This window comes from Candida albicans, chromosome 1, assembly GCF_000182965.3.
Source record: "Candida albicans SC5314 chromosome 1, complete sequence".
NCBI classification, from domain to species: Eukaryota; Fungi; Ascomycota; class Pichiomycetes; order Serinales; family Debaryomycetaceae; genus Candida; species Candida albicans.
In genome coordinates, this window is record NC_032089.1 from 2,491,598 (window position 1) to 2,515,320 (window position 23,723).

Below are 23,723 nucleotides of genomic sequence, written 5' to 3' on the forward strand. Positions count from 1 at the left end.
TCCTGGTGGCGTGCTTAACTTAATCTGTGGGTCACGTTTATGTTTTACGATTTCTTTTTTTTTCAGGTTGTACAAAAACAATATTCTCAAAATAGGGCTTCAGCCCTAGTAGCCTTTATTTTGCACGTGCGTACTTTTTTTGCTTTTAAAACACTACCAATTTTCTTCACCATTTTACACTACTAACATTTTTTTTTTCCTTCTTTCGCTACCACTAACAAACTTCTGTTCGCTGTATTGGTATGTGTGAACAGTGAGAGGTTTTCCCCTTCTCTGTGCACAACACACCGCAAATTTTTGTTAGAGGTAAAGAAAAAAAAAATTTTGAAAATTCATAGACTTTCTTTCTTAAACCATCAAAAGTATAGATAATCAACAATGGGTAGTATGTGAAGATACAATATTGAAAGTGTTTACTAGAATATCTAAGATGTTTGAGCCCATGGACATTTTTGGATTTGATAATTAAAAAAAGTAGCAATAGATTATTGCGTTGGGGAAAGAATCACCATAGTTGCAAGATTTGATAGATGTTAAAATGTTCACGCAGGCGAAAGATGTAACATCTCTTAGAGTAAGAAGAATATGGTCATGAATTAAAATAGATAGCACTATTTTGGAACTTGTTGAAGATATTAAAATAGAATGGGATTTCAACATAGATATTCAAAGTAACGAAACCTCAGAATCGAATAAAAACAACAGTAATACTAACAATTCAAATTTTTATTTTTATAGAGGGTACTCCATCTTTAGGTAAACGTCACAACAAATCTCACACCTTATGTAACAGATGTGGCCGTCGTTCATTCCACGTTCAAAAGAAGACCTGTTCTTCTTGTGGTTACCCAGCTGCTAAAATGAGATCTCACAACTGGGCCTTAAAAGCCAAGAGAAGAAGAACTACTGGTACCGGTAGAATGGCTTACTTGAAACACGTTACCAGAAGATTCAAGAACGGTTTCCAAACTGGTGTTGCTAAAGCTCAAACCCCTTCCGCTTAAACTAATTACTGAAGTTATTGGTCATGCATTAGTCATTATTCATTAAAGTCATGTTAATCATAGCAAAGGAAGAATTGGTTAGATTCTTGTTTAAAATGTAATAACTATTTAATATCTGTTTAAATAAGAGGTTTAGTCTTTATTTTTTTACGTATACACCAAAAAAAAAAAAACAAATAAAATCTGTATATTAATGTTGGAAATTAGTCTTATCCATTTATTTATTACTTGTAGCTCATTCTCTTACTGTTTCCTGACTAGGGGATGTCCATTTCATCGTCATTTTCAAAATCATGTGGGTCTTCTGCATTCATATTGACATACAAATTCTCGGCTTCATCATGATCCACAAATCGATTTAATATATTTCTTGCTAGTTCAACTGTTTCTGATTCATATGGAAACTCTAAACCATTGGCAAAATCACTTTCTACATTAGCAACAGTTTCAACATTGAAATTCAGTAGTGACACATGATTCAACTGTCTTGCTCTTGTCTCACACCACTTGTTGAATACAGTCAAACTTTTACCGCCTGGCCGGTTCCTGATTTTAACCAATAATTTATGGGCATCTATTGACAACGAATCAGCACCAAATGCAATTCTCAGGAATACGACAAAAATCTCATACATCAACTCACTATAAATGAGTTCACTGGCATCACGTAAATCTTGTGTAAGATAATCTATGATTTTCACTAACATGCTAATCAATTGTAATCTTAAATACACATGCTTGGATCGAGGTGATTGTGCAATATGGTTCTGTTCAAATCCAATGACTCGTATCAATGACTTGAAATGCTCTTTATTATATAGGAAATCAAAAGTTTGTTTAGTGATAATTAACGACAAAAAAAGCTCAGCAATTTTAATTCGAAGAATCAATAAATGATATTCATGATTCATATCTATTCGAAATTGGTGTGGTGTTTCAATATCAAATGGAATTGGTTGTGGGATTACAATCAAATAATTGTTCAAATGGTCGTGATCTTTAGGGATAACACTATCGATTTTAAGAAAATCACAATTATTGCCCAAGATTCTATTCAACCCATAAAACATAAAGTCTTCTCGAATTGGAATATCTATTAGGAAAACTTTTAGTAGTGATAAAATTAATTTTTCATCCAAATTTGTATCATTGTATGCAAACGTCTCTTCAGTGACTGAGGCAACAAGCAACTCTACGATATTAAATACCACATTTATTTGCGCAGTATTCTTAAATCTTTCAGAATTATCAGGTAGGCATGAAGTTATTATATTTTGGGGTAAAATGCGGTTTTGCCATACTGTCTTGATAAACTCAATATCGAATGTTGTAGTCAAAGTCACTAACCTTTCCATCAAATCCAAACATTCCACAAAGATAAACTTCTCTAATACCATCACTTGGTACGGAACATCATGATAATTGGCTAAATCATCTTCATCAAGATTGGAATTCAACAAAAACAATAGACTCTCAGTTATTTTCGATACTCGCTTTAGTATTTGTACAATCAACGATTTTGTAAGTGCTGCTGGTCGGAAAGACAATGAACAATCAACCAAAGACAAAATAAATGGTATTGCAAGAATGTATTTCTCTTGTAATAGTTTCTCAACTAGTTGAATTGTCGATATGGTGAAAATTTCAATGAGTTTATCTAATCGGTTATTTTTATTCATCATTAAAAATTCAACAATACTTGATGAAATTGAGGTACGTTTCACAATTTTCAACCCTGAATTCAATTTTAAATCAAAATCAATGCATATTTTATTTAAATATTCAAATGATGTTCTTTTGCTTCCCACTATAGAATGATTCCAAAGTTGATCTATAAGTAATGATGAGTCACTCAGTAGTTTGATAACTTTTTGAATCGGTTTACCTTGGGTCTCATTTTGGGTTGCAACAACTGAATCATTTGTACCAGTTTTTACTTCTTTCAACGGCCGTAGTGGCAAATACTTTTCTTCATTTGCTAAAGTGGATGTTGCTATTTTGTTCAGTGGCTCTGTTTTTCGCTTCTTACTAGCAGTTTTAGATATCAACTCATTGTTTAAGAATTTCTTCTCATCTTCAAGGGTCTGTACCGCATTTTTTAATATTGATAACTGGTTTTCACTAGATTCCTTAAATGTATTCAAGGACTCCTTTAGGGCTGAAACTTCTTCCTGTTTCTGTCTTTGCAACTGTTGCAATTGAGCACGTAAAGTTGCTATCTCTCCGTCCGCTTGAAATAATTTGGCTTGTACTTCATCATCTAGAATGGTTTTCTTCACTTGAGTATTTGGTTGTTGAGTTTGAGGAATTTTAGCTGGAAGTGGATTGCGGGTTTGCAGAATGATGGAGACTTCTGGTATCTGTGTTTTTCCAAGTAAAAAATCTTGTAGTAAAACATCATCTTCATCATCATCAAAATCGTCGTCTGAGCTGGACATGGTAATAGATGTGTTTGCTTATATCATAACTCTAGAGAATCAGTGAAATCACGTCTGTTGTGTCAATCTGTTCAACTCTTGTGAGGATTTAATAAAGGTTTGTCAATATTTTTTTCTGTTCTTGTTCTATTAAATAAATCTGTTATCTAAAATCTGTGTTGCAAACAAAAATACTACACCTCAATAGGTTCTAGAAAAGAAGTAAAACACATTGTTTACTTGCTTAATGCAATAACTACAATTGAGATTTGTTTGAAATATCATATCCTCTCCTAAATATCTTCAAATACTACCTGTGCTCAATTGAAACTGTTATGATTCATCTAACTTCTTGGTGTATCGCACAGTACTGAAGAAGTTATTTTTGAAATAATACTCATTGAAAAATTTAGCTGCCAGGGCACGCAATAAAAAAAAAATCTGAAAATCAAAAATTTTATAAAAATTTTTTAGCAAATACCGACTTGCAGTCATCCCTTCGAAACTGATTGTTTTTAATTGACTATTCCCTTACCTCCCTTTTTTATATAGAAAACCCTTTATTAATAACAATGTCTGAATTAAAAAACGGTACAAGTGAACCTAAAAAAAATGAAACCACTCAGCTGGATTCTAAAAGTAAATCCACCTCAGCCAACAAATCATCAGTCCCACCAGCATCATTAGTTCCAGTTCAACCTACAGCACTCACATCTCGTGACAAGACTACTCAAAGATTAATTGTCGTTTTATCTCAAGCATGCTTAGAAACATATAAGATGAATTCTGGGGGACCAGGTGGGGATAGATTTGCCTTGTTAAACTGTGATGATCATCAAGGATTATTAAGAAAAATGGGGAGAGATATAGCTGAGGCAAGACCAGATATCACACATCAATGCTTATTGACATTATTAGATTCACCAATCAATAAAGCTGGTAGACTACAAGTTTATATTCAAACTGCCAGAGGTGTTTTAATAGAGGTTAATCCAAGTGTTAGAATTCCAAGAACTTTTAAAAGATTTTCTGGATTAATGGTACAATTATTACATAAATTAAGTATTCGTTCAGAAAATTCCAAGGAAGTATTGTTGAAAGTTATTAAAAACCCCATCACAGATCATTTACCAACTAAATGTCGTAAAGTTACCTTATCATTTGATGCTGAACTTAAACGTGTTCAAGATTATGTGACTACTTTAGATGAAAATGAAAGTATATGTGTTTTTGTTGGGGCAATGGCTAGAGGTAAAGATAATTTTGCTGATGAATTTGTTGATGAAAAAATTGGTCTTTCTGATTATCCATTATCCGCTTCAGTAGCATGTTCTAAATTTTGCCATGGTTGTGAAGACGTTTGGGGTATCTATTAAAGAGGAGTGTCACTGTTTTTTAAAAAAATTTTCGAAGATGCAAAGCTAGAGGTTTTACGTCGTATATATTCAATCGAAAGTATTGTGTTTTGTACAAACTAAATATCATTGTAAATTATTATTAAAGTTTTCAAACCTCAGGTTTTGTTTGTAGTTGTTTGTATAATGATGATGATGAGTAAGACTTCTTCTCACAGCATACTAAAATACTCGGTGCAGTTTATTCTTTTTTCGCAATCAAATGATTATTCAAATTATTTCCTCTATATTTTTCACACCCATACAAATTCAATAAAATATTGTAAACAATGATATTCTACTACCACTTCTTTTTTTTGGGGGGGTTTCTTTCCTATTCAAACTCTTTGTTTTACTACTATTATATTGGCTTGTTTGGCCTAAATTGTTCTTTGCTTTACATCAATCTTTAGCTAATTTTTTAAAAAAAAATTAACATACTTCAGGACTACAAACTACCAGATATATCTCAATTCCTACAGTTCTCCTGTTTTTGAATCGCTTGCAATTTCAATGAATAATATATTACAAACTACTACGGTTCGAGGATTAACTACATCATTAACATTGGGATCAGTAGTTTTAGAACTGTTTAATCTTGCTGAAGTTTTAGACTTGAATTTCTCAAATGCTTCAATAACACCATTAAATCCTTCTTCATCAATAGTATTTTTCGTTCGTCAAGATCGCAAAGATAAAAATCGTACTGTTAAAGTTTTCAATGGTAATGGTGATCAAGTTTATTCATTTGAAAGATTAAGTACATTTAATCCCATTTGGAGAATGTTAAATTACCCTCAACGTCAAGAGTTGGCAACTTTAAAAATTGGATTAATTGATCGATCAATAAATTTCCATAATAAGTCTGATTTTAACCATCGACTGATTTTTGCTGATTGGGGGATAAATGGAAGGTATAGATCATTTTATCTTAATGATGGTTGTAAATATTCATGGACATCATCATCAACTAAATGTTTGGAAAAAGTAATTAATCCTAATGGTGGATTGGAAGAGAAAAGATTTCGAGTCGCTAAAGTTAAATTAATGAGACAATTCAAATTGGATTTTGAAGTTTTAGTTGATAATAAAAATATTGATCCGGAGATTGCGTTGGCAACTGCTTTTATTAGCATGTTTACTCAATGGGGGGTTGGAAGCTTTACTGATACTGTTGGACCTACTTATATACCTGACAAAACTACAAAGAGATTGGAAACTATTAATGAAGAAGATTTGCAAAAATGAATTGTAGTTTAAAATTATCATAGTTATATAATATACATAAGAAATAAAACAAGCCAAATTAGTATACTGAAAAAAAAAATTCATAAATAATGCATCATTGTTCTCAAATTTGATTATCCTCTTTATTTATCTAAAACACCTTCTTTGAGTAAGACCTTTTCAATTTCAGAAAATAAAGTATCAGTTGTAACTTTAGATCCTTTCACTCTAACACAAACAATTTCTGATTTTTGATTAAAATCTCTTTGATTAATCTTAATTCTAAATTTACAACTCTTTAAATTAAAAGAATTATGTTTAGAAATAGCACCAGTAATATAATATCCAACTTGATCATTCCGTAAATCTTTCAAACCAAAATTAGACCAAGAATTCAATAAAGCAAATAAAGCAGTAGACATTTCATGTTTGGGTAAAATAGTGTTGAATTTTCTAATTTCAGCAGCAGATGGAGTATTAGATGACGAAAACCATCTGAAAAATGAACTTTTTGGTTTCTCCTCTTTTGATTCAGCAGGACTTGGTAATTGTTGTTGAGTCGTGGTATTAGTGGCGGCGTTTGTATTATTTTCAATGGTTTTTTTGGATCCCCAAGAAAGTTTTCTAAAAAATGAACCTTTTCTTTTTGGATCCACTTCTGGTGGAGGGAAATTCGTCTTATCATCCAATGGTTTTTTATTCACCTTGTGAGCTGGCGGTGGTGGTGGAACACTATCATCATGACCACTTGAATTGTTACCACGAACTTTAGACATTGGTTGAGACGACTCAATACCTCCATTCAAATGAGGAATCAACATTTCTGGGCCCGGTTGAGAATGTCTTATCTTTGGTTTTCTATGACCACTTGTAGACGTGCCGTTAGCCAATTCATCAATGGAAGATTTAGTTGATTTACCATCTGGTAATTTAATCTTATCAAATACATCATCAGATGCACTAGACTCATCAGAAACCATCGATTTATACTGACGCTTATGAACTTCATCACTATTACTGACAAATGTGTCATCATAATCATTCTTTGGCAAATCAGGAACTTTGGATTTTGGTCTTTGCCCTGAACTGGAATGAACATTGTAACGTTTAGTTGTTGAAGCTCTAGATGCTCTCTTTCCAGATCCATCATAATAGGAAGTCCTTCTATCAGCTAAATGATCATCCAAATCAATAACAGACACTTTATCTTCACCATCAGTCTCAGTTTCATATTCTGGTTCAGCCAATCCAGCTTTATCCAAACGATCAGCAATACTGGTTCGTAACGCTGGCTTGTTCATGTTTTGATGCTGTTCGGGGTTTTCATCTGGTGAGTTAATTATAGAATTCAAATCACGGTATGATTCCTTTGTTGAATACATAGACAATACCGACAACCTTTTGTTGGAAGTAGTGAAATTTCTTGATTTTCTAGTAACACTCGGTATTTGAACATTGCTAATAAGAGTCTTGGGTTCAGATTTTCTTTTTTCATTAAGTGGATCCCTAACATTTAACTGACTGTTCAAAAGTCTTGATTTTCTGATTTCTGTCATGTAGTCATCAGTCAAGTTGGAATCTTCCACAGTTGGTTCTGGTAATTCGTAGTCTCTTTCCCTTTCATAGTAAGTGTTTCGTGTTGATCTCCTGTTGACACGGCCTTGGTCCTCTTCAACAATATCATCCATAACTGATATCATCGACTCTCTGTTGACTTTTTTACGACTAACAGTAGAACTTCTCTTTTGTGAATCCCTCCATTCTTGTTCCAAGGCATCTTTTGCTCTATCTAACTGTTCATTCTCGTGTGCTTGCCATAATGGATCTAATCTTGATACAGGTCTTCTTGTCAAAACCGGAGTTTGTCTTCTTTTTGGAACCGGCTGTGATGCTGATCGTCTCTTCAAATTCTCAACGTCTTCCAATGTCAATTCTTCAGATGCATGATTTCCTTCAGATAATGCTCTTAAAGCGGTCAAGTTTTTGGATTGACGTTTTGGTTGTTTTATACCTTCATCGACCAACTCTTGTTCACTATTATTTGGATCAGCATCATTCTTGACAATAATACTTAATTTCTTAGAACTCAAAATGGAACGTCTCTTTTGTCTTCTTTTCTTCTTTTCTAATTCTCTTCTAGCTTTCAACTCAGCTTCATGTTTCTTTCTTTCCAATTCCATTAACCTTTCATATTCCTTGGCTTCCTTTTCTTCAGGATCAACTAATTGTTCGTCTTCTTCGTCATAGTCTTCTTGATTAAATATTTTGTCACACAATGCTGCAAAAGTAGCCGATGTTCTTTTTGTTTGTTTATCCATGTATTCCCAGTCGTCATCACCTGATAATTTAGCATAAGTAGATAACAATTTCATGGTTATGGAATTTCTTTTCAATCCCGTGGTCATAGATGCACGAATTGATTTTCTCTTAGACATTCTCTTGTTGCTGTTGCTGTTGTTGTTGTTCTTTCCTATTATTGAATTTCTCTTTCCACTAGAAATTTTTGCTGACTGCATTAAATCAGGGGATTCATCAACAATAGGATTTTCAGGGACTTGACTTAAAGCAGGTTGTTGCAACTGGGGTTGATTGGGTTCATCGATCATATAACGAGAATCTTTTGAAGGTAAGGAAGGTGGAAGCGATGGAGGTAGAGAAAAGTTGCTTTGTGCATCAACAATCTCATTGTAAATATTTCTTGGCTTTGCCTTTAATGGTTCATTTTCAAATTGTCTTTGTGAATTTGATCTTCTTCCGTAAGGAGATTTAGTTGGGGATTGATTATATGAATATCTCTTAGAAGGCGATTTATATGGTGATCTATAAGGTGATCTGTATGGTGACTTGTATGGTGATTTACGAGGAGAATTGTTGGCCGAGGAAGCCACAGAATGTCTGGCAACGGAGTTTCTATTTGCTGTTGCACCAGCGCCAGGATTAGACTTGTATTGGAAAGATGTTGGTCTTGACACACTTATGTGACTGGCTCTTTTTCTTCTAGGGGTTCCATTAAGACTGTATTTGGACCCACTGCGTACCACTTTATTATTGAAACTCGTTGATTTCTTTGGTGAATTGTTATTAGTGTTATCTTCTTGATTATGCTTGTATCTCATCAATAATGCATAGAATGTTTTTTCTGGATTGGATCCATCTTTCAAAAGACAATCAACAATTTCCTCTTCGGGTCTATCATTCCATAAAATTGTCAAGTTTGATAAAATCTGTTTATCAATGTTTCTAACTGACCCTAAAGATTTGTAACCAGTTTGTGGATGTGGTAATGATTTTTCACTGATTAAATCTTCGTTTGACATTGGGTATTTGGTTAACAATGGGTGTCTTAAGATTTTTTCAGTAGATATTCTTCTCATAGGATCAACCTCTAACATTCTAGCAATTAAATCTCTAGCTTCTCTGCTAACTTCATCAACGGGCATTTCAAAGTTACCAGCCTGGACTTTAAGAAGTAAATTTCTAATATTTTCATCATCAAAGGGTAATCTACCTGTCAACAAGGCAAATAATATAACCCCACAAGACCAAACATCAGAAGCAGCTCCATGATATTTCAATCCACTAACGATTTCTGGAGCAGCATAATGAGGTGAACCACAAGAAGTCTCTAATAATTTGCCGTTACTTTCTAAAGCTGCCATTCCAAAATCGGCTAATTTTACATTCAATTGAGAATCTAGTAACAAATTCTCTGGTTTTAAATCTCTGTGACATATACCAAGAGCATGACAATAAGCCGTACCCAATATGATTTGACGGAAATACTTGATAGCCTCGACTTCAGGTAATGGACCACGTTCCACCAATAAATCAAATAATTCTCCACCTTCAACGTATTCTAGAACAAGATAAAGAGCCTTAGATGTTTCCCATACATCATATAATCTCAAAACATTAGGATGAGTTAATAATTTCATTATAATAATTTCTCTTTCTATACCATATGGTAATCCATCTCCATTTTTCTCGGTTTCTTCGTCTTGTAATTCGGATTTGGAAACTACTTTAACGGCAGCTTTTTGACCAGTAGTTTGATGAGTAGCTAATAAGACTCTACCGGTGGCACCTCTTCCTAAAGTTTTACCTAATTTCCAAGGTCCGATCTTCTGTGGATGATTATGATTTGATTGGGACATAATCGATGACGATATCGAAGGTTGTCTTGAATGTGGCATTATTGATATAAGTTTTGTTTATGATAAATGTATTAAAAATAAAGACGTGTAGTACTTGGAAAAAAATAACGAATGAATGAAGGTGTATATAAATTATCTGTTTTTTGTTTCTGTTTGATGTAAACAAAGTTGGAATTGATGTTGTTTATTAGTTTTCTTCTTGATTGGACAGATACTGAACACTATTTTAACTTGAAGAATATGGATGAATAAAACTTTCAAAAGTCAACAAATAAAGAAGAAGGAAAAAATTTCAAAAAAAATTTGGATAGGTTTGCAAAATTCAAAGAAGCCAAAGAAAAAAAAAACCAAAAATATAAAATTTATTTCAATAAATATTTGCTTTCTTTTAATAATTTATGAAACCATAAACTAAAATAAAAAAAAAACAGAAGAAGTAAAGTGTTTTGTGTATACTGTAAATTTTTTCTTTAATGTTCGTCAACAACAAAACAAATAACTAGTAGTAGTGCACCCTTAGTAAAAAAAAAAATCTCATTCATTATGTGAAGGGAGAATACGCGTGTGTTCAAAAATTCATAATATGACAAATACCATAAAAAACAAAATGTGACAAAAACACGAACAATCAAAATTTTTAAAAAAAAAAACATTTGTAAACAAAAAAGGAAAAATTATTGAAAGGGGGGCGACGAGAAGACAACTTCAATAATTATTCCCATTTAGGAATGAAAATGACCTAAAAAAACTAAACGTAAATTTAATAATGGTAACAGTTGATTTGATCTAATTAGTTAGGTTTTCTTTCATTTCAGGATTGGGATTCAATTCACTAGTGGTTTTTAGAAAACATAGACAGTCCTACTGGTTTGTGACAGTACTATTTCATATGTATAACTTACTCTTATTATTTTTAATCTGCTTGTAGTAAGTTATAGATCACAATACAAATATTAAGATTTGAGTTATATCAATCGATTGAAAAAGTTTGTTCACATAATACCTTTCTTGTATTTCAACATTAATCACAATGCAAAAATAACATTGGCCGATCTCGTCATAATGTTATTACGTCTTTAACTTTATTGTGAAGATTTCCAAATGTTTGGACATTACTACTCTTCCACGTCTCTTATGAGTAGTTAAATTTCGTTCTGTTACAACCGCGTCAATTTACCATCCATCTATCGTGTAATAAAAGTGGAGGTTGTCGATAATGATTTTAATCCGTTAATCGAAGATCTTCAAACACTTGTAGTGTTGCTTCAGGTAAGTTTGAATAGTGAATGGAACGCGTTTCCTTCTTTTAAGAGCCTGCTATTGGTTGTAGAATATTGACAACATACTAAAGAAAAATGTGTGGTGCCATACTTTTTTTGCAACAAATTATCGTTGAAATTGAGAGAAAAATAAATCACACAAGGAACCTGACATTGGTGCAACAGATCCAACATCATCAACAAAAGGAAGAAGCTACAGATAAGTATTATGACAATTTTCCTAGAAGTATGAAATTACCGGTTGACAAATATGGTAGTTTAATCCCAGGATAGCTATCTCTATTATACAATATTTCTATATTAAAGCTATACCAAATATCACTATCACTATAAATAACCACTCACCACCACCACCACCAAAAAGACCAGCTTTATTAACAACAATTAAATTATAGCCCCATCTCCGTTAATAATTCCAATTGTTTATTGAGATCGTTTTCAACTAGTTTATTTTTCTTTTTCAATTCTTCATCCTTTTGTAAATCCTCTTTTATTGAATCTAAAGCTCTTGTTTTCTTTGGTGCTTGTTTATTATCATTAGTAGCTAACAAATTCTGTACTTCTGTGAATTGTGAAATATCATTATTCAACTTATCTATTTTTATTTTCGTTGACTTTGATTTTGATTTCAATTTTGATGATGTAGTGTTGGCTGCTTTCTTTTTTATCTTTGATGTTGATGAAGATGATTTATTAGTTGATTTAGTATTTATATTCTTCTTTAGAGCCATGGTAGTAGGTATTATCTGTGTAATTTGAATGTAGGCGTTGAACTGCAAATGACTATGATTACGTTGGAGATGACTTTTGATTGTAGCAAAAAAAAAATTGTTCTCCTCCTCATCCCTCTCAAAAGCAAAAAATTTTTTTTTCCACAAAATTCTATTCAATCTCTCACACTACAACTCATCTCATTTTATTAAAACACCCCCCCCCCTTTAGAAGAACACATTCAATAACAATGCCATCTACTCATAATCGTGATAAACCATGGGATACCCCAGATATAGATAAATGGGCTCTTGAAGAGTTCAAACCCGAACATAATGCTTCAGGTCTACATTTTGCTGAAGAATCATCATTTATGACTTTATTCCCTAAATATCGTGAACAATATTTAAGAAGTATATGGAGTGATGTGACTAAGGCATTAGATAAACATTTTATTAAATGTGAATTAGATTTAGTTGAAGGATCAATGACTGTTAAAACCACTACGAAAACGTTTGATCCAGCTATGATTATTAAAGCTAGAGATTTAATTAAATTATTAGCTAGATCAGTTCCATTCCCTCAAGCGGTGAAGATATTACAAGATGATATTGCTTGTGATGTTATTAAAATTGGTAATTTCGTTGCTAATAAAGATAGATTTATCAAGAGAAGACAAAGATTAGTTGGTCCTAATGGTAACACTTTAAAGGCATTAGAATTGTTAACTAAATGTTATATATTGGTTCAAGGTAATACTGTTAGTGCCATGGGTCCATTTAAAGGATTAAAAGAGGTAAGAAGAGTTGTTGAAGATTGTATGAAAAATATTCATCCGATTTATTATATTAAAGAATTAATGATTAAACAAGAATTGAGTAAAAATCCAGCATTAGCTAATGAAGATTGGTCAAGATTTTTACCAAGTTTCAAAAAGAGAAATGTTGCTAGAAAGAAAAAGACTAGTAAAAAACTGGTTGAAAAGAAAGTATACACACCATTCCCACCTGCTCAACAACCTAGAAAGATTGATTTACAAATTGAAAGTGGTGAATATTTCTTAGGTAAAAAGGAAAAAGAATTGAAAAAATTACAAGAAAAACGTTCGAAACAAGAAGAAGTGAGTGAAACTAAACGACAAGAAAGAGCTAAAGATTTTGAAGCTCCAGAAGAAGAAGTTTATGAAAATAAACTCTTGAAAAAGGAAAAGAAAGAGAAGAAGGAAAAGAAGGACAAGAAAGAGAAGAAAGACAAAAAGGATAAGAAGAAGAAGAGATCACACGATGATGAAGACCATTCACCTGAGCCTAAGAAATCTAAGCATTAATGAAATGATAAGATTTGTGGTTTTTGTATGTATGGAAGACAATAAGTGGACCTAATAGTATTAGTTTTAGTAGTTTACAATCAATGAATATCAACCATTATTCGATTTATCTTTTTACTCTAATCACGTGCCAAGTCAAAAGGAGGTACATCGAGAGAGAGACATTTTTCTTTCTCCTGTTGTAATGTAACACTCTGATTCTCACCAATGTTTACCAAATTTCAGTGCACTAAAAAAGAAGTCTAATTTGTTCTTTATTGGGACACACAATGTCGTAATGTCGTTTACTAGATGAATTGGGATATCGTCTTTCCTAATTAGGGCGGGACAATGCATCCCATGTTTTTTCAATAAATTGATGCCAAGGGTAGAGGTGAGGGAAAGGCAGAAGATTATGACCTTTGTGGTAATAATGGGGACTCCTCCTATTATTATTATTATTAGTTATCTTTTTTAGACGTTTCAATCAATCAAATTATTATTATTAGTAAAGATGCTGTACTTACTGTTCAATTCAACTATTTGATCTCTTCAAAAAAAATTTTCTTCTTCTCCTTTGTGTATTGAATCTGAAAATTTAGTGGTGTACTTTTTGTTTACATTTCACGAGTTTATATATTTATTTACTTGGTATTCTTCGACTCTTGAGATCATAACCATCTGGACCAGTAAGGTTACATTATAACCATATTTATGCTTATAATTCTCGAGTGATCTATTACAAAATATATTCAACAGTTGAAATTATAAGTTTGCATCTCTCTTTTTTCTTTCTTCCTGAAGTTCTCCATCTTGAATTTTGTTTTGGTTTTTTTTTTTTCCGTTGGTTGTAAAGAATTCAGTTTTTCTTTTTACAACTACTATCCCCATTTCAACGTACAATCATAACAACTCAAACACATATCCCATCACATTTGCATGCTTTATTGATAAAAGAAAGCTAGAACAATGACATCCCGTCTAGATCAAATATTCTCGTTTGTCAATGAGATAGAACTACGAACAAACAGATTGACTTCTGTTGTCAATGATTCAAATGATTTGATCAACTCCATAACAACATTAAATGCAAGCACTATCGAATTTGACGACACCATAGATGATATTCGATTATTAATGAATAAAAATAATGAAAGTATTACTGAGTTCAAAAATTTACATGAAAAGGCTTTTTATTTGGAATCGAATTTATTGCATAATGACGAAGTTACTAATCAACAATCATTTGAGCATATTACTCAAGAATATATGCATATATTGGGTAAACTTCAGGAAAATGACAAATACAACACTGAAGATCAAGCATCAAGTAATACACCACTAAAGGAGGAAACACAGGAAGAAGAGATCATACCACAACAACATTCCTGTTATATCTCAGAAGAGCCACAGCCTGAGGAGCAGCCACAGGTGCAAGAACCTTTTTTCAATCATTCAAACCCTCCTGACCTCAAAAAGATGATTTCTATATCTAATTTGAAATTAAAGCCAATGAGGTGTACATCAGCCACCAGTCCCACTATCTCCAAGAAAAAGTCACGATATCGATTATCGAGCATATATAATATTAACCCTATTGCATACGAAGAATCAACAATGGAAACATCGGTAGCCACTTCATCCACATCTTCTGGTGAACACACTATCACATCAGATTCCCATGAAGTGGATCACTCAAGAATGCAAAATAGTGTAACGTATTCATATGAAACTTTGGATTCCCATATTATGAATGGAACAACTGAATTACATGGAAACATGACTCCTGTTAAAATTTCTCCAGAAGATACGGAAACACCACTAAATGAAGTCAAAGCGACAACGAGAGGAAGATCAAACTCGTTGCCCACAACTTCTACTAAAGATAATTCAGTCCCTGATAACGATTTCCTCAAAGAATTTGATTGTGAAGATGATATTCTACGGTTGAACAGACTAAAGCACTTTATAAGTGTTAGCAACCTACCTGGGAAACACTATTATGACCATGATTATCAAGATGACACAGGAAGTGATTACAATCATAAAGATGATGTTTTCTTTGATGAAATATATACACAATCACCAACGCCACAAGCACGACGAAATAATATTAATGATGGAAATTATGATGTGGTATCGATTGTATCTGACTTTTCATATTATTCTCCTGAAAAGCAAGAGCATCAACTGCTGGGAACCGATAATGATGATATATTTGATTATAATGATTTTAGTGATTTTTTGAGAAAATCACGACTAGATTTGAATAAAGATTTACAACAAGCGTTTCCTCATTTAATGCCTGCACCTCAAGTCAAAGAGACACAACGATATAAGTTTCATAATCCAATTGAAAAACAATTGACATCATCTATGATATCAACGGCAACTCTTGATGTACAAGCATCAGCAATATTGAACAATAAAATTGATCCCAATAACAACAAACTTTCCTATAGACCTGGCGCCACCTCAACATCAATAACAAATAGTGCATTTGCATCATCTTCACCATCTGCCTCATCAATATTACATTCGTATATGCAAAACCCCAAAACAACCACGCAACAATCTAATGAATCAACCCATTCATTTTCATTTAATGATGGATTTTTCAAACTATATCATTCGATATCAGATACTCCCAAGAAGACTAGCATAACACCCCCCAAAATCAAAGAATTGAAAAAATCTAAAATGATTAAAAGTAATCCTATACTGATACCTAATGAAGCTCAATTGAAACGAATACCACCGTCAAGGACTGATGGATCTGTTTCGAAATTAATAATTGGCTCAAATCAAACAAAAACGATAAGACATGGTGATGGTTCGATTTTTAAGAATCCAGTAGCCAAATCTTATGATTATTCTGCATTAAGAGATGCATTAGCGTCTAGTATATTAGATTAAGTAAAGTCTCGGTTAAGCACCTTCTTCAAACTCGAGAGTAAATAAAAATAAAGTAAATCTATATTTATGACATAGTTATTTATAAATGCATAAAAATGTGAATCTATTCAAAGCCTGAATCATCGAAAAATGAACTATTTTCACGTCTTGACAGATGCAAACTTTTTTGAATTTTCTCTTCTTTGATATTTTTGATTTGATTTTTATTATGATTATTATTTTTCGACATATAAGTAATTGAAGCTTTAGATCCAGCAACAACTTTATATTGTTTACTAATTGTGACACCAGAGAAATGATGTTTACCATCTTTAATACTAATACCTTGTTGTTCTTGAAATGATTTAAATGATTTCACAATTGATGGTTTTTTGAAAACTGGCATAAATTCTTCATCTACTTCTTCATCAACATCAGTGTCATTTTCATGGCCCCTCTTTTTGGATGGTTGTGATGATGATTCTAAAACTGGAGGAGTCAATCTATTATTAGTTAAATTATTGAAAGATTTTGTTTTTAAAACATTTATATCATCAATATCTTCTTCACCATCAGAAATACCATGTTGAATACGAGAAATTCTTTGTAATCGTTCATATTTATCTTCATCAGTAGTTGAATATAAAAATGATAATTTCTTTCTAATAAATGCTTCATCAACTTTGATGGTTTTCTTAATTGGTGCTTCTTTATCTAGTGAGTCTTCTTCTTCTTCGTCTTCTTCACCTTGGTTATCCTTATCAGTTTCTGACCCAGAATTTTTCTTTTCTCCCTTATTGAATGGATTAGTCTGGACTTCAATATCACTATCATCACTGTCGTCAATTTTTATCACTTCAACGGTATCTTGAATTGAATTGAAAAAAGCTTTTGATTTTTCATTTTTATATAATTCAAATAATTTTTTATTTTGTAATAATCGTTGTTGTTGTTCCATAAATTTTTGTTTTCTATAAGCTTCTAATAATTGATCTTCTTCATCACTAATTTCAATATCTAATCCATTTGAATTTATACCAGTTCGTTTAATTAATCGATGATTCTTTATATCATCTAATAATTTTTCTAATTCTTTTTGATCTTTAATTTGATATTCTTCCATGAATTTTGAACGTATTTCATCATTTTTTAAATCAATATTAAAATTATTATCAATCATTTTTTCATCATCAGAATTAACAACGTCGGAAAATTCTTCATCAATACCACCTAATCCTTTCCATTCATCTTCAGATTCTTCTGCTTCTCCTTCAACAATATTTTTCATTCCTTTACGTTCCATTTCTTTTCTACGTTTCCGTAATTTTAATTCTCGTTTACGAATTTTCAATTCATATTCTTTAATACGACGTTGTATTTCTTCTGGATCATCAGAATCATTTTCTTCTTCTTCTTCTTCTTTTGGGTTATGATCATTGTTATTCTTTGATGGAGTTTCTTCATCGTCTTCTTCGATTTTAATCATATTATTATTCCGGATCATTTTACGACCACGACGAACATTTGCAGGTGTAATTATATCATCATCATCGTCATCATCAACGTCATCATCATCTCTCTTCGTGCTACTATTGGCTGGACGTTGCAGCATTGGTTTGTTAATAATCTGAGTATCATTTTTGATTTTTTGAGTAGGAACCATTATTTTTTGGGTAGCAGCTAGAATCTTTTGAGTTGCCACATCATCGGCTTGAGTGGCTTGTTCGTCAACTTGAGTGAATTGATCAACTTGAGTTTGTGTTGGCACTTGTGTAAGGTCACGGAACAGTGGAAGTCTAATTTGCAATTGACTTTCTTCACCTTGTGTGGATATAAATGAATCTTCTTTTGATGTTCTTGGTTGTAAATTTTGGAAAAGTCCTTCGGTTTTATCAACAAAAGATGTATTATCGAAAACTGGTTGAGGTTGTGTGGATAAAGTAGTAGTTACTCCTTCATCTTCACCATTGCCATCGGCGTTGTCGCCACCACCAAACATGTAACTATCATCACTCCTAGGATTAATTTCAGCCCTTTTCGGTGATTCATTCTCCAGGTCATCTTCGTCATCATCATCATCATCATCATTATCCATATTATAATCACTATCAGGGACTTCAGAATCAGCTACATCACTTTCAGGAATTTCATCACCATATTTCTCGGAATCATTGTTTGATTTAATCCCTAATTTCCCTTCTAATAATGCTAATTTGGCTCGTTCTTGTAGTTTTTCTCGTTTACGAATATTTCTAACCCTTTCCATTTCTCTTTCCAATAATGAAGTCATTGTTTCTTCATCTTTTTCCAATTCTTCCATAATTAAATGATCAGGATTGTTTAATTTATTCAATTTCAATTGATTAATATGTTTTTCACGCAATTTTTGCATAAACCCATTATCTTGTTTATGACTAACATTATGATTTTTCAGTTGATTAGTCTTGATTTTGGAATTCTGGAATTTCCGTTTCGAAAATTTTTGTTTTATTAATAATCGTTGTTCTTTACTGAGTTCAGGAATATTATCCAATTCTTTAGCACGATTGGAAAATTTTAATCCAGAACCAATAATACTAGTACTCGTGGCAATTGGAGGTTTCTTTGTTGGAGATGAAGATGCAAGATCAATATCAGAATCAGAATCTAAATTGATTAATTTCTTAGAATGTTTAGTATTGTTTTTTGCAGTATCAGTTTGACCTTGTGGTGAACTGAAAAGTTGTTTTTTCAATCTTTGTGCATATAATTCCAATGGATTCTTAGTATTTTCACTTGGTTTTTTAAATAAATCTAAAACATTGTCGTCATTATGGTCATCTTTCACTGGAGATGTAAATGGACTCGATTTCAAGATTTCCTCAACTGTTGGCGATGAAGGTGGTTTATCTTTGGTGGTTTTTCTCTCGTTGGTACCGCAATCCTCTTCTTCTGAAAACTCTGATAACAATTTATCTTTTGTAAAGACAACTTTTTTTTGAAATTCAGGTCGAATATCTACATGTCTTTTTTGAATATTCAAAAACTCTTGAGCCTTTTCCAACTCCTTGGTAGATAAGCCATCACTTTTATTATGTGACGAAACAACTGTATCATTAGCTTCTTGATTCAATTCTTCTTCTTCATCAGTTATGGTACCTTTAGTTAAATCTTGTTCCAATTCTTGTCTTTCCTTTTCAAGTCTTTCACGACGTTTTTGTTCGGCCAATTTAGCAATTTTAGCTTCTCGTTCTTCTTTGGATAAAGGTTTTGACGATATCACATTATCTGCATCCTCTTGAGTTTGATCTTTTGAGGTGAACCAACTTTCCACATCATTGAGTTTAGGAATGACTTGGGTTTTATCTGTATCATAAAACGTCTCAATCTTTTGGGTTGGTTTCATCTTTGGTATGACCTGTGTTGACAGATTATTGGAAAATTCAGTTTCATCTACTTCTAGTTGTGGTAGTAATTGAAATGCAGAGCCAGTAGATGGATGAACTATCTTCTGGGTCTTATCCAGAACTTCATCATCTGGATTGGTGTTCTCATCTTCATCCGACGCGTCACCGCCTCCTAACAATCTATTCTTAACTTTATCTAAAATACTTAGATTTGGCATACCATCATCATCACCCTTGTCTTGGTTATCATTAGTCGAATTGAGTGCTTTAGATATTGTTGTGATATTAAAATCAAATCCTAATATTGATTGGTTTGGTTGAGTTTGAGAAGTATTATCAGAATCTGAGTTTTCATTGTCTTGTTGGGTAGTAGCCATAGCATTAACTTGAGTTGGCTTGAATTGACTAGCTGAATAGTCTTCTATCCCATCTAACAAATCCATAGCGTACGGTTTAGCTTAGAAAGAAAATGGTTGTAAATGGTGGTAAGTTTTCAACAAAAAAAAAAAATATTAATAGGTCTGAAAACATTTGGATGTTTTTTTTTTTTTTCGCGTTTTGCGTGGGTGTTGTCCAACGCGTGAAACTCTGCCAGGTGCCATGCGAGCATCCCAATTCTAGAAAAGGTAGTTACTTATTGTGTACAGCTTACTAAAAATTAAAAGTACCTATAGTGTTACAAATTGGGATCTGCAATATTTTATAGTGTGTAAAGTTAACTTAAATGTATTTGGTTAGTTGCTAAAGAAAACAACATAAAAATTACTCTTGAATAAACGACAATCACTGTAAATAAAAGAAATTTCAGATTTGATGAGTTTTTTTTTTCTCTCCTCTTGATGAAATAGTCTTTTAGTTAAATGAGATTGCCAAAAAACAAAGAAATAATTTTGCAATTTATTCTTATTATCTAAAACACACTGTATGGTGATTAAATTTGGATATAAAACTTACATAACCATTGACTATATTTCATTTTATATAAAAAGCATATTGGAACCAATTTTTCAAAAAATCTTTGGAGTCTGTTCTGTACACCAAACAATGTTTCACGTCAACTTTCCTGATGGCCATGCCGAACTACTTTGTCTACACACCGGTTCCAAGATCACGAAACTCTGCCACGTTTTAGACTGAATTATCAAATCCACTTTTTAGCGTATTGTTCTTCCCCCCAAAATATTTTTTTTATATTTTTCAGGTCCCCAGATTATATAAATCACTGGATATCACCTTTCTTTTATTATTTTTTTGTCCCCCATCAATGAGAGTTGAGGATTTACTTGAGATCGGGTCTTGACAGTGCGACCAATCAACTGTGGCAAGTTGCACGTCTAGATCAATGACGGTTTTTTTTTTACGATTACTCCAGGGCTTGATCAAAGTTAATTTTTACAAGTTCTCCAGAGGAATTTAGAGGTATTGTGGGTATCTACAAAAATTATCGATGGCGTAGCTGAATTGAACCAACGCTCTTCTACATAAGTAAGCAGTCACCAATTATTTGGCAACCATCGTATCTACAATTATTTTTCGTGTTCAATTTACACTTTATTACGACTAACAAAATTTATCTTAGCAATGGAATACTTTAGATATTCCTCTTGTATAGGTTATATTATTATATTGTTTATTATTGTTTTGTTGAATATTCATTTTTGTAAGTTCTATTTTATCGCTATCTTATTTTGTCTAGCCAGAATTTTTTGGGCATTCTTAGAATTAACTATGTTAACCCTGCATTTTTTTTAGGGCCAAAATAGAAATATCATTTTTGTCTATATAAATTTTTATCCTTATCAATTTTTTTTTATTATGTTACTGCTCAAAGTGATGCGAACATAAGACATAAGACCGTGTCGACCTGAAAGAAAATAATTTTCGTACCACTAAATAGGTTGTTAAGCTTTTAGGTTAGGCTTTACATATATGTTCAAAAAAAAAAAAAATTTATTTAAAAAATAAAATATTTATTAAAAAACCTATCCGTTGAGGATCCCATTAAAAAAAAAAGAGAGAGAAAAAAGAAAATGTTGAAATAATAATAAAAAAAAAGAATAAGAGAAAAAAAAAAAACTATAAAAAATCTAAAATTTTAATTTTTTTGGTTGTTCCCAAGAATTTTCTTGGTTAGTAAAATGTCCGTAAGAAGCAGTTTTAAAATAAATAGGGCGAGCCAAATCTAATTCTTTTACAATTACGCCAGGGCGTAAGTCAAAATTATTCTTGATAATTTCTACAAGGGCTTCGGTGCTCAATTTAGATGTCCCATAGGTGTCTATATAAATGCTGGTGGGTTCAGCAACCCCAATAGCATAGGAGAACTGCACCAAGGCCCTTTTGGCCAATCCGGCGGTCACCAACGACTTGGCAACCCACCGAGCGGCATAAGCAGCAGACCTATCAACTTTGGAGAAATCCTTGCCTGAGAAGGCACCACCACCATGTGCGCCCCAACCACCATAGGTGTCAACAATGATCTTTCTACCAGTCAAACCAGCATCACCTTGGGGACCACCAATGACGAATCTGCCTGATGGCTGAATGTGGTAGATAGTTTTGTCGTCTAATAAATGTTCTGGGATGACTTTTTTGATGACATGTTCAATAATTTCTTTTCTCAAATTTTCGGTGGTGATTTCTTCAGCATGTTGAGTGGAAATAACAATTGTGTCGACTCTTTTTGGGATAACTGCACCGCCGTCTTTTTCATACTCGATGGTGACTTGGGTTTTGGTATCTGGTCTCAACCATGGCAAGGAACCTGATCTTCTGGCAGAAGCCAAGGCAGCATTCAATTTGTGGGCCAATAAAATGGTCAATGGCAATTTTTCATCGGTTTCATCGGTGGCATAACCAAACATAATACCTTGATCACCAGCACCCAACTCTTCCAAAGCTTTTTCGTAATGTAAACCTTGAGCAATATCTGGAGATTGTTGTTCAATTGCAACCAAGACGTTACAAGTCTTGTAATCAAAACCTTTTTCAGAATCGTCGTAACCAATGTGTTTAATGGTGTCTCTAATGATTTTTTGATAATCCAATTGAGCTTTAGTGGTAATTTCACCAAAAACCATAATCATACCGGTTTTGGCAGCAGTTTCACAAGCAACTTTTGACAATGGATCAACAGCTAAACAAGCATCTAAAATGGCATCGGAGACTTGGTCACAAATCTTATCTGGGTGACCTTCACCAACGGATTCTGAAGTGAAAAGGAAAGTTTCCTTGGAAGTAGTCATGATTGAATGGAAATTTTAATTGATTATAAATTCGAAATGAATGAATGAAAAATTGAAGAAGAAGAAATCTTTATATAAAAAATAAATTCTAAAAAACCGATTTTGGGAAAGAGTTTTCTTTTTATAAATGAAAAAAAAAAAATCTGTATAACAATTACCACTACTACTTGTGTTTACCAAGTCAAAATACAGTACTGGTCAAAAAATTTTTCAAAAAAATTTGACTCGATGCGGGCCACAGTTAATGATAGGTTTTGTTATTGTTTTTGTTTTTTTATTTTTTTTTTGGGTAACTCAATATTGCATAACCGCTGTTAACTAACAATGATGGATATCTGAACTTCACCTATGGTACTGTTTTTAGGACTCGTGGGACTCGTTTTAACTATTGGTGTATTGATGCCTTCTCAGATGATCTAAGATCACGTGGAGATATTACACAAACAATATATTTTTCACATGAAATCTCGTTATTTTTTGGGTCAGCTCTGGCCTAAACGAGTAACAGAGGAATTATACGACACCAAGGGTTATTAGTTAGTTCTTCTTTCGCCGATTGTTTGTATCAGGTACTGCAAATCTCTGACTTATTTCGTCGTCGACATTCCTACCATGTGGGGATCTTGACAGAAAGACAAAACCCATCAAAATAATTTGGTGTAGATCTGAATCACAATTTATTTTACTTCTGTTAATTCAACGCC

General features: G+C 32.6%; 10 protein-coding genes across 10 annotated transcripts; 5 read left to right on the forward strand and 5 right to left on the reverse strand. All coding sequences in view use genetic code 12, as the record gives it.

The window, feature by feature from the left end:
* Positions 1 to 378: 378 nt before the first annotated feature.
* On the forward strand, positions 379 to 1,004 carry RPL37B (60S ribosomal protein eL37; the record flags this gene model as incomplete). The annotated part of the gene is made up of 2 exons (XM_019475156.1): positions 379 to 385; positions 739 to 1,004. The coding sequence occupies 2 exons, from the start codon at positions 379 to 381 to the stop codon at positions 1,002 to 1,004; spliced, it is 273 nt and encodes a 90-aa protein (XP_019330701.1).
* A 257-nt stretch (positions 1,005 to 1,261) lies between these two features.
* CAALFM_C111370CA (uncharacterized protein) lies at positions 1,262 to 3,442 on the reverse strand (the record flags this gene model as incomplete). Its single annotated transcript, XM_708707.2, has 1 exon — positions 1,262 to 3,442. One exon carries the CDS (start codon positions 3,440 to 3,442, stop codon positions 1,262 to 1,264), a length of 2,181 nt encoding a protein of 726 aa, XP_713800.2.
* A 551-nt stretch (positions 3,443 to 3,993) lies between these two features.
* On the forward strand, positions 3,994 to 4,797 carry NEP1 (18S rRNA pseudouridine methyltransferase; the record flags this gene model as incomplete). Its single annotated transcript, XM_708705.2, has 1 exon — positions 3,994 to 4,797. The coding sequence occupies one exon, from the start codon at positions 3,994 to 3,996 to the stop codon at positions 4,795 to 4,797; it is 804 nt and encodes a 267-aa protein (XP_713798.2).
* Positions 4,798 to 5,328: 531 nt separating this feature from the next.
* On the forward strand, positions 5,329 to 6,063 carry CAALFM_C111390WA (uncharacterized protein; the record flags this gene model as incomplete). Its single annotated transcript, XM_708704.1, has 1 exon — positions 5,329 to 6,063. One exon carries the CDS (start codon positions 5,329 to 5,331, stop codon positions 6,061 to 6,063), a length of 735 nt encoding a protein of 244 aa, XP_713797.1.
* A 122-nt stretch (positions 6,064 to 6,185) lies between these two features.
* Positions 6,186 to 10,235, reverse strand: GIN4 (protein kinase; the record flags this gene model as incomplete). Its single annotated transcript, XM_708703.2, has 1 exon — positions 6,186 to 10,235. One exon carries the CDS (start codon positions 10,233 to 10,235, stop codon positions 6,186 to 6,188), a length of 4,050 nt encoding a protein of 1,349 aa, XP_713796.1.
* A 1,630-nt stretch (positions 10,236 to 11,865) lies between these two features.
* Positions 11,866 to 12,207, reverse strand: CAALFM_C111410CA (uncharacterized protein; the record flags this gene model as incomplete). The annotated part of the gene is made up of 1 exon (XM_019475157.1): positions 11,866 to 12,207. One exon carries the CDS (start codon positions 12,205 to 12,207, stop codon positions 11,866 to 11,868), a length of 342 nt encoding a protein of 113 aa, XP_019330702.1.
* Positions 12,208 to 12,437: 230 nt separating this feature from the next.
* Positions 12,438 to 13,514, forward strand: KRR1 (ribosome biosynthesis protein; the record flags this gene model as incomplete). Its single annotated transcript, XM_708702.2, has 1 exon — positions 12,438 to 13,514. The coding sequence occupies one exon, from the start codon at positions 12,438 to 12,440 to the stop codon at positions 13,512 to 13,514; it is 1,077 nt and encodes a 358-aa protein (XP_713795.1).
* Positions 13,515 to 14,462: 948 nt separating this feature from the next.
* On the forward strand, positions 14,463 to 16,409 carry CAALFM_C111430WA (uncharacterized protein; the record flags this gene model as incomplete). The annotated part of the gene is made up of 1 exon (XM_708701.2): positions 14,463 to 16,409. The coding sequence occupies one exon, from the start codon at positions 14,463 to 14,465 to the stop codon at positions 16,407 to 16,409; it is 1,947 nt and encodes a 648-aa protein (XP_713794.2).
* Positions 16,410 to 16,512: 103 nt separating this feature from the next.
* Positions 16,513 to 20,217, reverse strand: GIN1 (chromatin-modulating protein; the record flags this gene model as incomplete). Its single annotated transcript, XM_708699.2, has 1 exon — positions 16,513 to 20,217. One exon carries the CDS (start codon positions 20,215 to 20,217, stop codon positions 16,513 to 16,515), a length of 3,705 nt encoding a protein of 1,234 aa, XP_713792.1.
* Positions 20,218 to 21,861: 1,644 nt separating this feature from the next.
* Positions 21,862 to 23,019, reverse strand: SAM2 (methionine adenosyltransferase; the record flags this gene model as incomplete). The annotated part of the gene is made up of 1 exon (XM_708698.2): positions 21,862 to 23,019. One exon carries the CDS (start codon positions 23,017 to 23,019, stop codon positions 21,862 to 21,864), a length of 1,158 nt encoding a protein of 385 aa, XP_713791.2.
* Positions 23,020 to 23,723: the final 704 nt, after the last annotated feature.